The sequence below is a fragment of the Ambystoma mexicanum genome, chromosome 13 (genome assembly GCF_040938575.1).
Source record: "Ambystoma mexicanum isolate Mex_15411 chromosome 13, UKY_AmexF1_1, whole genome shotgun sequence".
In the NCBI taxonomy this organism is placed as follows: Eukaryota; Metazoa; Chordata; class Amphibia; order Caudata; family Ambystomatidae; genus Ambystoma; species Ambystoma mexicanum.
The window spans coordinates 704,043,908-704,059,347 of NC_090938.1; the positions used below are offsets into that span (position 1 = coordinate 704,043,908).

General features: G+C 47.7%; 1 protein-coding gene and 1 non-coding gene across 2 annotated transcripts; both read left to right on the top strand.

Moving 5' to 3' along the window:
• Positions 1-3,239: 3,239 nt before the first annotated feature.
• RACK1 (receptor for activated C kinase 1) lies at positions 3,240-13,694 on the top strand. The gene is made up of 8 exons (XM_069634804.1): positions 3,240-3,493; positions 4,166-4,337; positions 6,805-6,952; positions 7,213-7,308; positions 10,715-10,825; positions 11,084-11,224; positions 11,845-11,955; positions 13,573-13,694. The coding sequence occupies exons 1-8, from the start codon at positions 3,385-3,387 to the stop codon at positions 13,636-13,638; spliced, it is 954 nt and encodes a 317-aa protein (XP_069490905.1). The 5' UTR covers positions 3,240-3,384; the 3' UTR covers positions 13,639-13,694.
• On the top strand, positions 3,902-4,035 carry LOC138522168 (small nucleolar RNA SNORA13). Its single transcript, XR_011283269.1, has one exon. It is a non-coding gene; the product is annotated as a small nucleolar RNA SNORA13 (small nucleolar RNA).
• Positions 13,695-15,440: the final 1,746 nt, after the last annotated feature.

The window sequence follows — 15,440 nt, forward strand, 5'->3', positions numbered from 1 at the left end:
CACAGGGAAAGTTCTGGAACTGTGCGTCATGGACGGGCAGCACGAGATTATAAAATATGCATGCTCACATGACTCAGGTGGGAGATCGTCCTGTGGACTTGGTTCGAGCAAGATCAAGTGCCCGGAATTGGGGGCTCTGACGGCACCCGGCAGCGCTGTCCTCTGAGCGGGGCTTGTTACAGCTAGCTTATGAGGGCCAGGGTCTCCCAGTGCTGATTGAAGGGGCGTAAGACTGTGTTTCTCTATGTTTATCTAAGTTCTATGTTTCTCTATATTTTGCATTTCTCTAAGTTTTGTGCTTTGTAATCTTCTCTAACTTGAATACCATATGTATATGAAATTCACTGTTTAGAATAAATACTAAAACTTATTGAAGGTGTCATTTGTCACTAGCATGAGATCACTGCTCAGCACAATAGAACCTGTATTTTGGGCTGAATTGGGTAATGTTTGCTCCCGAGGGCTGGTCCCGAGGACGATTTGGCCCATATCAAGACACAATATTCCACATTTGTTGCTAATCTACCGCCTACTGCAGGAAGAACTATGCTTATTGCATGCTTGTGTTCGCACACTCTCACCTGTGTTATTTTGTTGGCGGTCTCCCTGTCACCAGCTCAAGCCCTTTCCTCTACCTCGGGAGGGAAAGAAGGGGTTAAGTTTCCGTTCTTTCTGTTCTCTCCATTGTGCTCTGTCACTGAAGGGCCTGGTGTACGGGTACCAGCTGAAAGAGCGGCCGCTGCCTCTACCAGCCCTCCCGAAACCCTGCCTACCAAAAAAATAACTTTTCATGGTGGCCTGTGTCTTGTTGAGGGTTACATACGAGTTGGCAAATTTGGTCAGCACCTTTATAAAGGATCCCCCAAACAATTTCCCTTTTGCAGCTGCTGCTGACTCCAAGGTTGCAAGTTTGCTAAGTTTGAGGTATTTTCACCAACAGAGATCTCCTCCTTTTGGTCGTAATCACACAGTTGGCATTCCCCAACATGCAAATGGCCCTTTGGGCCCATCCAGTTAACACTGGGTATATTGCCTCATTTTTCTCACGGGCATCCTCAGCCATTTGGAGTATTTTCATGAGCGGACCCACTATGTCCAACATCTTTCCCTGGCAGGATCACCATGAACTGTCCAGGACTTTCCTCACATCTTCCATGTATTTCCCCATGAACGTCACCATTTTATCATCGATCTCAGGAGTGTCAGCTATACCCTCAGTAAAATGAGGCCTTGGGCATTCTACCCTTAACCTGTTTCTGACCTCCTTTGTCAATGGTGCTCTAAGGCGCTTCTTAAGGTATGCCGCTATTTACTTAGGTGGCTCCCATTCCGAAGAACAGAGGTGGACGAGTGCCTCAGGGTCAAAATCGCCACCCTCTAGTTATACCTCTTCAGCGACCTTCTTTTTCTTTGAAGATTTCTTACGCTCCTCATCTGAGGATGATATCGAGACCACCTCCTCATCTGAATACTCATCTTGCCAATCATCATCCCCCTCTTCTGAGCTACTGGATGACCTGTCTCAGCAACTGTAGACCTCACTCTGGATCTCACTACCTTTCTCTTGCCACTCCTCTTTTTCTGTGGCGTGCCTGGGGTGGGTCTGTGCCTTGTGGGCTTTGCGGGCTGCTTTCCTTCCCCCTTTCACTCACACAAGTTCCCTTATCCTTTTGAGTTCTTCCAAGCCCTGGGAAAACTTCTGCCAATCCTCCATCAGCGTTACCTCTTTGGAACTATGACACATGGTGGCCTCAAAAGCCTTCTGTAATACTTGCCCCATGCCGGGGTGGGATCTTTTCTGGCTAATGCCTTCCCTTTATCACAGGAGGAGCTCATGGCCATAATAAGGGTGATCAATTATATATATATATATATATATATATATATGGTCTTGGGCCTGCTTACCATCATATATACATATACACACCAGTGAGTCCAGCAGTTGATCATTCAGCAATCAGGTTTTACCAGGGTCTGTGCCCATCACATGTAGGGCTCTGCAAATGCTCTCACAACCTGTAGGACCGCTGTGTACACGCTGCGCTTTCTCACTCTCCGGTCACCTTTGATGTTTGTTCGTCTTGAGTTATAAACGCAAATGTCCCTGAGCGTAACGCTTGTTGTGGCTCTCGTTTTCTTTAGCGGTCACAGAAGTAGATCTGAAGTTCCGGAACTTCCTACAGCCCGCCGAGCACTCATCTCTTCCGTGGCCGTATTGTCCCCTACTTGATGGCCTAGGACGTTGGGGTCACTCGAGCGCTAGCCCTGTCACGACTGCAACAATAACACTAATGAAACCGGCTATGCAGCGGTCTAATGTACGCTGCACAGCTCCTACGCGGGAATAAATTATATATATATATATATATATATATATATATATATGAAAACGCAACAATAACAATAATGAATAAAGAAAATTCCACTTAGCTCGCAGCTCGAGCTGCAAATAAAGATCTGGTTTTCAAGGAAGCAACAGTGTTTATGGGTCTAGATGGATGTGGATTGGCTATTTTGTTCACCTGTTTTTTCATGGACCAATAATACCTTGAACTACCAAAGACACAATCTAAAATAGGTCTTGTAGTTTTGAGTTTTGGTTAATGTTTATTATTGGTTTTGTAAAAGCTGCTCGAAAAGTAAAGTTAAAGAGAAAGCATAATCCAAGGTCAGGCCCAAAGCCTTTCAAATTGCATGCACAAACCTATCAACATCTTAAAATGTACAAACCTGGAAAACCTGGGATACATTAAGCGAAAAACAAGAATGAAACAGGAATTAATCCTGGGGTTAGGACAGGAAAAGGGACGTTGGAGTACATTAATCGTCACAATTTGTATTTATATGAGGCCACCACTGACTGAAATAACATACCTGTACTCTGGTGGGTTTTATGTGTATGTTAACATAAAGCTGTAAGTAACAAGAAAAAAAATGCACTGTATTTGCAGCCTCCTCCATAGGAAATGCTGGGGATTCTACTGATTCTATTCCACCAGCATGGCGTCCATGGCTGCCTCCGTCTGAGCTGTCAATGAACATAGAATGTTGGCCCTCTAGTCTTTAAAAAAAAACTCGGTGTACAAGGCACAGTGGCAAGCGTTTGCCCGTTGAAGCGCGCCGCCATCTTGCAGTACGGGCAATGTGTGTTGTAGTTCTCTATGGTCTTGTAGGTGTTTGCCTCCGAGACGGGCGCAGCCATCTTGTTTTTTTCCCAGTACGCCGTCGTATTTCCGTTCAGTTCTCAGGCTCTTTAAATCCGCTTCCGCCGGAAACTCTCTCTTTCTACGGCCGATTCTGTGAGAGTAGGAGCTGCCGGTGCACTCTCGTGCTCCATCCGCCTCCATCCTCCGCGCGCGCCGCTCCCCCTGACCCGTTGCCGCCATGTCGGAACAGATGACCCTTCGGGGCACCCTCAAGGGCCACAATGGATGGGTGACGCAGATTGCCACTACCCCACAGTTCCCCGATATGATCCTGAGCTCCAGCCGCGGTGAGCGGGGGCAGGCTGAAGGGGCAATGAAGGGGATGGGGTGAGTCCAGCGAGGAAGGGCCCGCTGTGGCAGACGCAATAAATGTGGGACGTTGCACACGGAATTGAACGTAAAGGGGTGAGGGCATATGCCAGATGTGAACTTTGTGTGTAACCCGAAAGGAAGTGGCCGTTAGTGCAGAGTTCTGGGCAGTAGGAGTACAATGGCCTTTTAACGGGTGAGGGTGGCATGAGAAGGGAGGGTTGTGTACCCCATGTCTGTTCGCAGACGTGTAGTAAACTAACTTGAGGTATAGAAAGATCCTCAAGTTGTGATTGAGATCGGAACTAGCGAAGTGCACTTTGTAGGGGCGGGAATTGACTCGTTTTGGGAGCACCCGGGATTCTTTCTAGAGAGACTAGCAATTCTGCCTCTGTGTTGCCCATTCGTGCCCATGCAGGTGAATGTGGTGTCAGACGAGGCAGAAAGTAACCCTTGCATGGTGATATCTTTGGACCGGTGCCGTTAATGCGCCTGCTCCCCTCGCTGTGCATGGACAGATCAATTCACGTTGTTAATGTACGATTGCGTGGATAACCTGCCTTTTTCCTTGTAGCTTTGCAAACCACGTGGGGGCTCGCTGTGGAGTTTTGGGGGATGTTTTCATGTGGTGGTTTTTCTTCTTCCCGCAGACAAGAGTGTCATTATGTGGAAGCTGACCCGGGATGAAACTAACTACGGCATCCCGCAGCGGGCCCTGCGGGGGCACTCGCACTTCGTGAGCGACGTGGTCATTTCTTCAGATGGACAGTTTGCTCTCTCCGGGTCCTGGGATGGCACCCTGAGGCTGTGGGATCTTACCACGTAAGTTATGGTGGCTAGGTGCTGTAGTGTATGAATGCTTGAGGCTGCCTTTATTGAATTGCATCTAGGACTCTGCAACTCAGGGGGGCTTTCACTCGGCTACATGGCAGACTTTGCCAGCATGCACGACACTTGCCATTGTATTCTGCCCGTGGCGACGTTTCATTAGTGGTGGGAGGTGGCTTGGGAGTCATTTCAAGTATAGGATGCTAATTGGACGGTGCCCTTTCAGGCGCACAGCAGGAAGTGTAGAGTAGGGAACGGGCACGATTAAGCGTTTGTGGAAGAGGCCACGCACCCTTTTGGAGACACCATCCATTAAGGGTAGAACGCAGCCTGCCGTCATTGCACGAGGATTGGTTTGCCTGTTGATGGTTAATTGCTTAGCATCCTGTAAAATTTTGAGATTGGCGTTCTCCTTGGAGTGGTGGCTTTCAACTTCATATTGAGTGCATTTTTGGTTTTAGTAACCGGTTCTGGAGAAAGTTACCCGGGTCCGTCACACTTCACTGGGTATGGGCTCTTAGTCTCTGGCCGTTGCTCCGCCGCCCCATTCCTTCGGGGCGAGTGCTCCTGTGATCGGGGCGCATGGTCTAGGGTGGTTCCTAGTAGCCATGGGTCCTGTCTCTGTTTTTCACCTGGTGGACTTGGCTGTGCTCTGTGTTGGCCGGGTCATGGTTTGTGGGTCCTCCTGTTTCTCACTTTCAGTACTCCTGGTCCCGTTTCTTCTGGGTTGGGAGGATTGTGGCTGGTCTTGCCCCACTGCATGTGGGTCAGGGGTTCGTGTTGCACTGGCTAGCATGGATCCTGCGGGGGTGGGGGGAGGGTGTTAGCAAGGCGTCTCGGCTATGTTACGTCTTATGGTTCCTTGGACTCGTCTTCATCTGCGTCCTCTGGTGTCTTACCCACTTTCCCACTGCATCTAGCTTCCCATGCTTGCACAGCTTTGATTAGTGTCTGGGCTCTGTGGGCCTCCCTACAGTGGTGGTTGTTGCGGGTTCCCGATCTCCTGGCAGGGGTGTCCCAGGGGGTTGAGTGCCACAATGGGTGTCCCCTTGGCCCAGGGGTTGTGGGCTCCGGCGCTGGGCCGTCATTCTCTCAACTTGGAGAGACTTGTGCCATTCTCCAGGGCCTGTTGTACTTCCAGGTGTTTCTGGAAAAGACTGGGCAGCGTTGGCCCGGACGGACAATGTTTGGGGGGGTCCGGCTGCTCTTCATTAGTATTTTTACAGTACACAGCAGCCCTTGGGCATCGTGCCGCTGTTGCAGAGAATCGTTGCTGGTCAGAGGAAGGAAGCAGCAATGTTTTGGCAGCTTGGGTTCCTGGGGGAGTCGCTCCTGTTTCCCTGGGTGGCCTCATGTCAGGGGGAGTGGACAATGTTCGGGCGTATCTACTCCACTGCCGGTTCCCCTCTATGGTTCTGGTACTGTCGGACAGGGTATTTGCTGTGATTGTCTGGTTCGGGTTTCCCATGCTGTGTATCTTTGCCTCTCCAGCCTCTGTGAAGGTGTCTCTTCTGCTCCCGGTAGCTGGCTGAGGAGGGTTTGGGGTGGGGGGGTGGATGACCTTGTTGTGGAATGGCCTTCATGCGTCCCCCCTTGGGATTGTTTGTCTTGGTTCCATCAGGGGCCGCCTTTTGCACCCAATTTCTGATATTGTCATCCAACTGTTCGCTATCATGTCTGCCCGTAGGCTGGGAGAATTTGGGCTTTGTGTTGCCCCACCTTGTGGTTTCTACAGACTGGTATTGTGGGATACTCGGAGGTTCCTGTCTGGGTTTGTCTGTTTCTGCACCCCTCAGGATCTGGTTGACCCTGTGTTTTTTGGGCTCTGGTCGCTGGGGTGGGTGGCTTGCCTGCCTCGTATGTGCGGCAGGCGGTTTTGTAGTGTGGCTCGAACTGCTCCTTTCCGGCAGTGAGTCTCTTGGTTATTTTTGGGCCCACTGTTGAACGTCTCCCGCTCTGAGGATGGTTCCTTCTGGGTTGCGGTTTTGGGTGTGAGTTTAGAGGAGTTAATGGTGTGAATTTTTGTTCTGCACTTTCTGGCTCATATTGGGACCTCTCTCCGTTGCTGATGTTATGCCTCATGAGGTAAGTACTGGGATGAGTGGATGTGGAGGTAATGCTCTGATTACTTGACAGATATATCTTCATTAGTCCTGGTCCTAATCGTCCTCGTCAGTGTTGTCGACCCTCTCCCTCCCTGTGGGGAAGGTCCCATGCTCCTGTTATGTTGCACTGGATGCATGGTTTAAGTGGATGGGTTATAGGAAATAGAAAATCCTGTGTCAGGCAGGGGCCTCGAGGTACGTACTGTGATGAGGAAGGGTAGGACTAGGAGTAATGAATATTACTAGTATGTAATCGGGAAAGCTAATAGTTATTTAGAGCTTGGGTCCTTGTGCGGCAGGACATGGCACTGCTGGCGCCTAACCTTCTAGACTAATCTCTCCTTGTTTTCTCCTAGAGGCACCACCACCCGCCGCTTCGTGGGCCACAGTAAAGATGTTTTGAGTGTTGCGTTCTCGGCTGATAATCGCCAGATTGTGTCTGGCTCTCGCGATAAAACTATCAAGCTGTGGAACACACTAGGAGTCTGCAAGTACACAGTGCAGGTGATTTGTTTTGTACTTTGCTTGTACACTGCATTTGTGAGTGGTTTGCATCAGCGTGCATGTGCCAAATTGGCAACACGCAGGGGGGTGCTAGGGTGTCACTATTATGTTTTTGTGTTTGTCCCTATGATTACATATGACACGTCTCCTGACCTTGTGGTTTGATGACAAGTCCTGCAATGATGATGGGACAGAATGCGTATTTTTTTGTGAAATGTTTGGCTGGGGTTGTGGTACTGATTGCTTTTTACCCCACACAGGAAGAGTCTCACTCAGAGTGGGTTGCCTGCGTCCGCTTCTCGCCGAACAGCAGTAACCCCATCATTGTATCATGTGGCTGGGACAAGATGGTGAAGGTGAGGTGTTGGCTTGTTACATTTCGGCAGTTAAATACAAATTGCTTTTACAACTGTCTTGGCTCCCCTGTTCTGTCCTTGAATTAGCTAATTGAAGCGGTTGTGGTTGCACACATGTAAATTGTGGTATTGCTTGGATTCAGATTGTCCTTTTTCAACCAGCAGGGTGACAAGCTTGATGTACATTTGGTTTCCACTTCATAACCACAGAGCGTTTCTGTATGCACGGAAGGGGGTGGTTCCGCCTGGGTTATGTTCTCAGTGCATGCTTTATTCTCCCAATCGCTATAAAATGTAGCAGTCCTACGTACATCTCCCCAGTTTGGTCCTTGATTCCCACTGCTCGATGCAGTTTTTATAAGGCAAACTTAATAAAAGCTAAAGCCAGTGAAGTGGGCTGGTACATGGTGTACTGAAGTCCTATCACTATTGATGATTAACCACTCTTGTCTCATCAGACACCCTTCTAAGCCAAGCCCAAAACTGCCAAGTCCCCTTGCCACAAAAAAAGCAAGGGGCCGGCCCAAATAGGTTTGACTTTTGCCCTGTTCCTCCTACCACACTACATAGTGTCATGTTCAACAGTCTTAATGATAAGACCATAAACAACCAGCAATGTCCCCTCCAATCAGATTTGTGCTGTCGCTCCATGGAAACCGCGCTCTAACCTCTCCCTCTGGCTGTTCAACCAATACCTGGCACTTCTTGCCCACTGCATTGCTACTCTGCCCCAACTTTCAGCGGTATGTGGATGACACTAAGCTCATATTCGGGCTACCTTTGGCCACCTTCTCCGTCTCATCTGTCTGCTATCCAGGAGAGGTGTGCCGCCAATGATCTCTGCCTTAATGCAGTAAGACTGAGTCTGCTAATCGACACACCCGCTCCCTCCGTTCCTGTCACTCTTGGCCCTCTTGCTGCTCCCACTCGGCTCACTATCATCTCCACGGGTGACTTCTCTAAGAAGTCACACTACCAGCTGTACCTCGGGTATTATTCCTCCCCCGCCCCCCAGAAGCTCACTGTTTCCAGAGCTCTGGTTCTCTAGGCTGAACTATTGCAGCAACCTCTTTAAATTTACCTGCTTCTACTCCGCCCTCCAACTCATCCACAACAGGACTTGGCCCCAGGGGTTGTATCTCTCCAGGACTGAAATCTCTGCACTGGCTCCCAGTGGCTGCGAGGATTCATTTCAAAACCATCTGCATTGTCCACAGGCCTTCTGTGGCCTCAATACCTTAAACTCTTCCTTCTCGAATTCTTCGCTCCTCCAACTCTCCCTCTGGGTCAGTCGCTTCTCGAATCAACAAGTTGGTGGTAGGTCTTTCTTCGGCTGGGTTCTCCCTCTGGAACAGGCTCCCTGACACTTGACCATCTGGTTCCGGAAGCACATTAAAACCTCCCTCCTGCTTTCTCTCCTCTCCCATGCTGAACTCCTGACTGTACTGGTCCTCATCTCTGGCCCGGTTCCCTTCCCACACTAGTTATACACCTGCGCTGGCAACCCCTGCACTTAGCGACTTTTTCTGTATCCCTACGGTCCCCCACCTGCACTTGACACCGTTGTCTGCACTATCCTTTGCACTTCCCACACGCTGGCCATACTATTTTATTGTACTGCACTTTCCCCCACCCCTCCACTACACACTTTTCTTCTTCACCTGCACAATCTGAATGACGCTTGGCCTAGTAGGATTGCTGTCTGTCTTCCCTCTGCCCCCGGCCCCTCCCTTGCCGTGTCGCGCCTTGAAACACTATAGGTGCGTTATAAATGCCATATCACGAATCCCTTCTGTTAAGCACCCCAACCTATCCTAATTCGCCTTGCTCTGTCCACTGCCTTTAACGTGTCGATCACACTTTGTATCAAGATTTGCTTGAATGAATCCTTCCGAGCACACTACCAATTCTTCTCCGGAGATGCATCAACTCGCCCGGTTCTTCACAAAGCATGTCTTGGCTCCTCTCCGCATTATGGTCTTTGGGCACTAACCTTGGAAATCTCCTGATCGCTATCAACATTTCCACACCAATCCTCTTAATCATTAACTACACTGCACCAACTTCCTCTTTGGCCTCCCCAACTATGGTTTGTCACCTCCACGGTTAGTTTAGCTACCAGGACTCACACTTCACATCTATTTCCTCTTACTGTCACCAGGCTAGATGGTGCCAACACTTGGTCGCATCCCTAACCTAGCTGGCGTACCACCTGCCTGCATCTAAGAATGTGCGTATACCCATGTATGTCCCCAGTGACTGTTTCATTTAATCGCCACCACAACCTGGTCAGAACGTCACTCAGTTAGCAGAACCTCACAGCTTCCTGTCAATCTGATCTCTTGTTCTTTACTTTGCAATGAAAAGTGTTCTTCCCTGTATATAAACGCACACTAACGCATGTCGCTGGAGGTAGAGCTGATTGGGGCGGGGGTGACTACTGGCCTGAGACCTTTGCATTGATGAAACTTTATGAATGCCTTCCTAATTTCTTTGATGAGAGCAGAGGCTGTTTCTGAGCACGGTTAATGGCGGGTCGATTGCAACCAAACCTACCTCCTTACTAACTTTGCAAGCTACTATTCAGGATGTTCCATCTCAAGCTGTGGTTGGCATCCTTCAGCCATTGTTGGCATGTCACTTGCCCCTATTGCCAGTGACTCCTTACATGGGTCAATTCGAGGGTGTGACTTAAAGTACTGACATGCGACCCTGTTGGGCACATTGCATCTAAGCAAATCACTGAGGTTTTTGTCAGCCTTTGTGATATAGGGGCATGGACTTCACGTATCTTGTAGGTCAATAAAGCAGCGCACTTGTCCCATTGCAATAGTTATATAATAGTATTAAATCTACATTTTTGTGTCCGCATATTTTTTAATGGGATAAGTGCATCAGTACATTTCATTGGGGCTTTTTTTTGTGCAGCTGCAAGTGCAGAATTGGTTGACTGGCCCTTTACTGCTGGGCCACATGTTTAAGCATGGAATACAATGGCTCAGTTTTGTGGGCTAGTACATCATAGTAATGCTAACAACTGTGCGCAGTAGTTAAATGCAGTCCAATGGGACCTATTTGAGCAGTTTGCAGGAAGGACGACTTGTGGGGCGGGGGTGGATAATGGGGGGGAAAGTTAAAAGTAACCAGGTTAGGGCAGGCCGCTGTCAGGTTTTCACACCATGCTTTAGAATGTATTTGGTTTATTCTTATCCCGGCCACGTAGTGTTCTGGACCATTTCTGAATGTAGACTGTTCTACATACCTGTCATGGTTTGCTTATCTGGTGTAATTTTGTTCACTTGTTTAGAGTGGATGGATGACACAAAGGCCTGCTGCCTTAAGAACATTCTACGTGCGGCATGTCTTACTTGGCTGCTCGTACAGACTTCTTATCTTTTGGTTCTAGGTGTGGAACTTGGCCAACTGCAAACTGAAGACAAACCACATTGGCCACACTGGCTTCTTGAACACGGTCACAGTATCTCCTGATGGCTCGCTCTGTGCTTCCGGTGGCAAGGTACCATTCATGTCTAATACATTTCTGGCAGTTGTACCCACTCGCCTGCTACGTGTTTACAGCCAGTAAACCACATGTTAATAGCGTTTTGGCTGTCTTTGCTGTGATGAAACTTGACTTAATGCCTACTGAATGTCCATGTCGAGAGCAGAGGCTGTTTCTGAGCATGACGCGTGCAATGTATTGTCGTTGTGTCGTGGGATTTAGTTCTCCAGTATGGTAGACTGCATACTAACTTTCAGTCCTTTCTCCCTACAGGACGGACAGGCTATGCTGTGGGATCTTAATGAGGGTAAACACCTGTACACCCTGGACAGTGGGGACACCATCAATGCACTATGCTTCAGCCCTAACCGCTACTGGTTGTGTGCGGCCACTGGCCCCAGCATCAAGATTTGGGTATGTGCCTGATGTGGGTGATCGTCGGGTTGCAGTAGGTGGGACATGCATACTTAAGTATGGGTTTTGGTCTCATTGGTGTGGCTGCTTGAATCCTTGGCGCAAGTCTGATCTGCCACCTGTAAAGTTCAATCCAACATCTATTCACATCGTTGTGGGTTTTTTTGTGTGCAAAAGACCTGAATCTGTCCATGGTAGCCACCATGGCTGTATTTTTCTGCATCTCTCTAGCTTTTCTTTTCCCTGAAATTAGTTTGAATTAAATGCTACTGAGCCTATCCTGTGGAGTTGCTATTCCCCAGTGGAGCCCAGGGCTATTTTTATCTGTCAATTTCCCGCAGAACTGATTTCTCTGGAGTGTAAATGGCTCGCTCCCCGGTTGTTACAGCCAAAAGGCTTGCCTTTGCCGCCCCAGCTGCTGCAAATCTCTGCCCAGTTCATGTAGACTGTGATGAAACCTCAAACGCCTTCTGACTATTGCTGTGCTGAAAACCAGAGGCTGTTTCTGAGCATGTTCTGGGGGAGTAAGTGTATGGCATGGCTCTTAGTCTTGGACTTTGTCGAATTTAATATTTTGTTGTATTGGTGTGCTTGGCTCTAATCGTCAAATTTTTCTCCAGGATTTAGAAGGCAAGATTATTGTTGATGAGCTGAAGCAAGAAGTGATCAGCAATAGCAGCAAAGCTGAGCCTCCTCAGTGCACCTCGTTGGCCTGGTCTGCTGATGGGCAGGTATGCTTCGCCACAATAATCATTGGCTTGTCCACGTGTATGAACGTAATAATTTTGCATTTGCTGGTAAGAGGGCAGATCTGCTTAAAGGTGGTTGCGTGTGGGCTTGCACAGGCAAGCTCCCACATGCTCTGCTGTTTTGCGTTCTAGTCCTTTACACTAAGGTTTGGCTTTCCACCTGTTTAACACTGGTCTGAGCCCAAGTGCACTGTTGTGATTCTTGGTGCCTGGATGTCTGCATAATTAGGGTTGCAGCTGAAAACTGGCATGTTGCTTTGACATCAAAATTGGGTACAACACTGCACAAATGCGAGTTTCCTGTTGTAAATGCCATTTCAGAAGCAAGCTGAATACATTCGTGCATACTCTTGTTTTATCTTGTTTTGCTTGTTAACTAACTCTTACTCTTTGACCGTAGTAGTTTTGTAAAGGATGTGTTTTGGCCCGGTGATGACAAATATCGCGCTTGGAGAGAAAGGGGCTTACATTCAGAAGTCTGGGTTTCTCTGTCTCAACTATCACACATCTTACAACACACGCAGTTCATCCAAACTGAAGCAACCAACAGCACATCGCAGCTCTCTTGCACTTTACTCGCTCTCTTCAGACCCGACAGACTACAAATGGTAGTGGTGCTCTGTATAAATCACAACATAACATTCTGCTCACTTCACTGCTTTTCTTTCTCTTGGCCCAGACTGAGTTTGTTTGCCCTACTCTGTGACTGGCAAGATTATGAGATCTGAGGGCTGTTAATCTGTTATTGTCATGCTATGGTTCATTGTGCTGCTACTACCTTTGGTTGGCACAGAAGCGTTGGGTCTGAAAATGTTTTATTTTGTAAAATGTAATGGAAGGAAAGCTGGTTTGATGTCCAATGCTACACATCACTTGCTTTGATTTCATTGGCAGGCCTTCAAAATTGTCTTGGTGACATGACTAACTTGGCTCTGTTAACTTATTCTACATAATTGTACTCCAGCAATCATTTCCAGACATTCACAAGCGTTGGTGATTGCACTGTTGGTCTAAATAGTGCTGCTCTCTAGGGTACCCTGTTGGCACCTAAAATCCAGTCATTGAATCCCTCTCGTCTTGTTTTCCCAACCAAGATCTGTCCCTGAATCTCCCATAACCCAGGCTTTATCCTGCCTTGGTACCTGACCATGCATGCTGTCCCCCCCCTCCCCCCAATAGCCTCGACCACTCGCCAAGGCTTGCAATGTTAGGCCTCAAATGCCAACAAACACTTGCGTTAGTTTTAACCTGCTCAAGATCACCTCACAGTTCTGCATGTGTTCACCTTGCAAGTGAAATTGACTGGTATTACTGCTTGGGCTTTACACTGTTGCACGAACAACTCACCCGGCAACCTCAATGGGGTAAAGACCCAGCAACCTCAATGGGGTAAAGGGCCATCTCTTCTACATGGCCATTCCTTATGCACAGCATAGTCATGCACCTTTCTCACTCGTCCTGCATTGTGAAAGGGTCCCTAAACTGTTGCCACCTCAACCTTGGCATCAAATCTGGTGGCATCAAATCTGGTTGCAACACCATGTTCATTTTGTTTCTGCTACCACCATCTTTCTCTAACCTGATTTCTTTGTTTTTCAGACTTTGTTTGCTGGATATACAGATAACCTGATCAGAGTGTGGCAAGTCACCATCGGTACCAGATAAATGTACAGAATAACTGGACAGCATTATTTCTATCAGAAAATAAAAGTTAAAAATGATTTGGCTTTTGTGGTTTTTGGCACGTTCGGTTTGGGAAGTGGCGCCATCTGCAAGATATATGATGGCAAGGCCTTTTACTAGCACAGCAGCTACTGCATCGGGTCGTGCCCTACATTTCTTGTGTTTAAAGCTCCAGTATACTTGCGCACACTACATTTTTGCAACTTTAAGACCAATAACAGCTGGTGATCCACAAAGGATTTGGTGAGTGCAACGTGTTTGACTAATGTAATTAGCTTCTCTGAACAGCTGCACAGGTTACCCAGTTTTGCAAAGGATGTGTTGGCCCGGTGATGACCAAGTATCGTGCTTGGAGAGAACAGGGCATATGTTCAAAGGTCTGGCTCCCCCTTCTTCTCCCCTTCTAATCCATACAACTTATCTTTCACTCTATCCCTGCTTTCATTTCTGGTTTCTTCCTTCTTTGCCAGACTGAGAATGTTTGTCCTACTCTGTGACTGGCAAGATTATGAGATCTGAGGGCTATACATATCCATATTTAACTGGTGTATGTTTTATGATGTACCATGTGTACATTACGGAGCCATTCCCTCCTAGTTGGCACCATATGCAGATACATGTCTTTAGCGCACTGTTGAAGCAATGGTAGTAAGATTTGTGGGAGACCTTATGATATGAAGGATAAATTAACTTGTTAGTTGCATATGGGTTTGGTCATGAGTTAAACTGAAATGTAACCTGCTTCAATATTTGGGTTTCAACATGGAACGGAATTTAACATTACTGGTTTTGAAGCTTTGTACCGTGCACCATGACCACTGCAGTGGTCCCTGGGCGCTCTGGCGGATCTGAAAATGGGTTTGGTGGGAGTAGGAGATTGTGAAAAAAGGGTTGGGGTGTAATGAGTTGTGCTGTCCTATTGGCGGCTTCAGTTTGTTTTGCACTGTTCGCTGAGCCTAGTGCAGTTTTTGGGTGGGTGCCAATTCCCATGTGCTGTTGTGTTAGTCTGTTGCGCTGAAGTGTGTGCGGATTGATATGCAGAGGTGGTTATGGAGGTGTATGCAAAGAAATTGAGGTAGTAAGGTTGTGTTAGCATGTTTATCATTTTTTAATGTTTCTTTGCATGTCTGTGCTCAACTTCTGTGGTTTGGTATTGTTTCTCAAGCATGTTTTTTTTTTCTTCGTGTGACACTAGTGTTGTGTATACCTACCTAGTTGGTTCCCCAGCCCCGTGGATGGCAAGTTTTGGTTAGATGATTCTGGCTCCCTAATCTGGTTGGGGCCCTTACTGTTTTGGATTAGTGGTATGTAGACATTGGTGGGTGGTGCCGCCTCCCCTGTGAGTGATCTTGTCTGATGATAGGAGTTTTTTTCAGTTATGAATTACTAGTTCTGGTCCTGCATTAATTTAGGGACACTTTACAATTTTGCATTACTCCATATTGGGTAGAGTTCAGCAATTTGTGCTATCCAAATTAATTGGCACTGAGATGTCGATGCATGATTCACATGTTTTCCGTAGGCCGTCTAGTATCTGCCTCTGAGTATTCCAGCTTTCATAAAATTGGAAATGGGTTGACAAGGGAATTCCTAGATATCTGGTCATTGCATCGAATGAAATGGCACTGAATGCCATATAAAAAAAAACATTGAGAAAGATAAGGGTTTAGTTGAATTAAAATGTGTGAAAGGTTGTTGGGGGGGGGGGGGGGGGGGGCATTAAAAACATTGGGGTGCGGGGGGGGGGGGGCTGCATTTGATTTTTTTTCTCTTGGTATGGCATT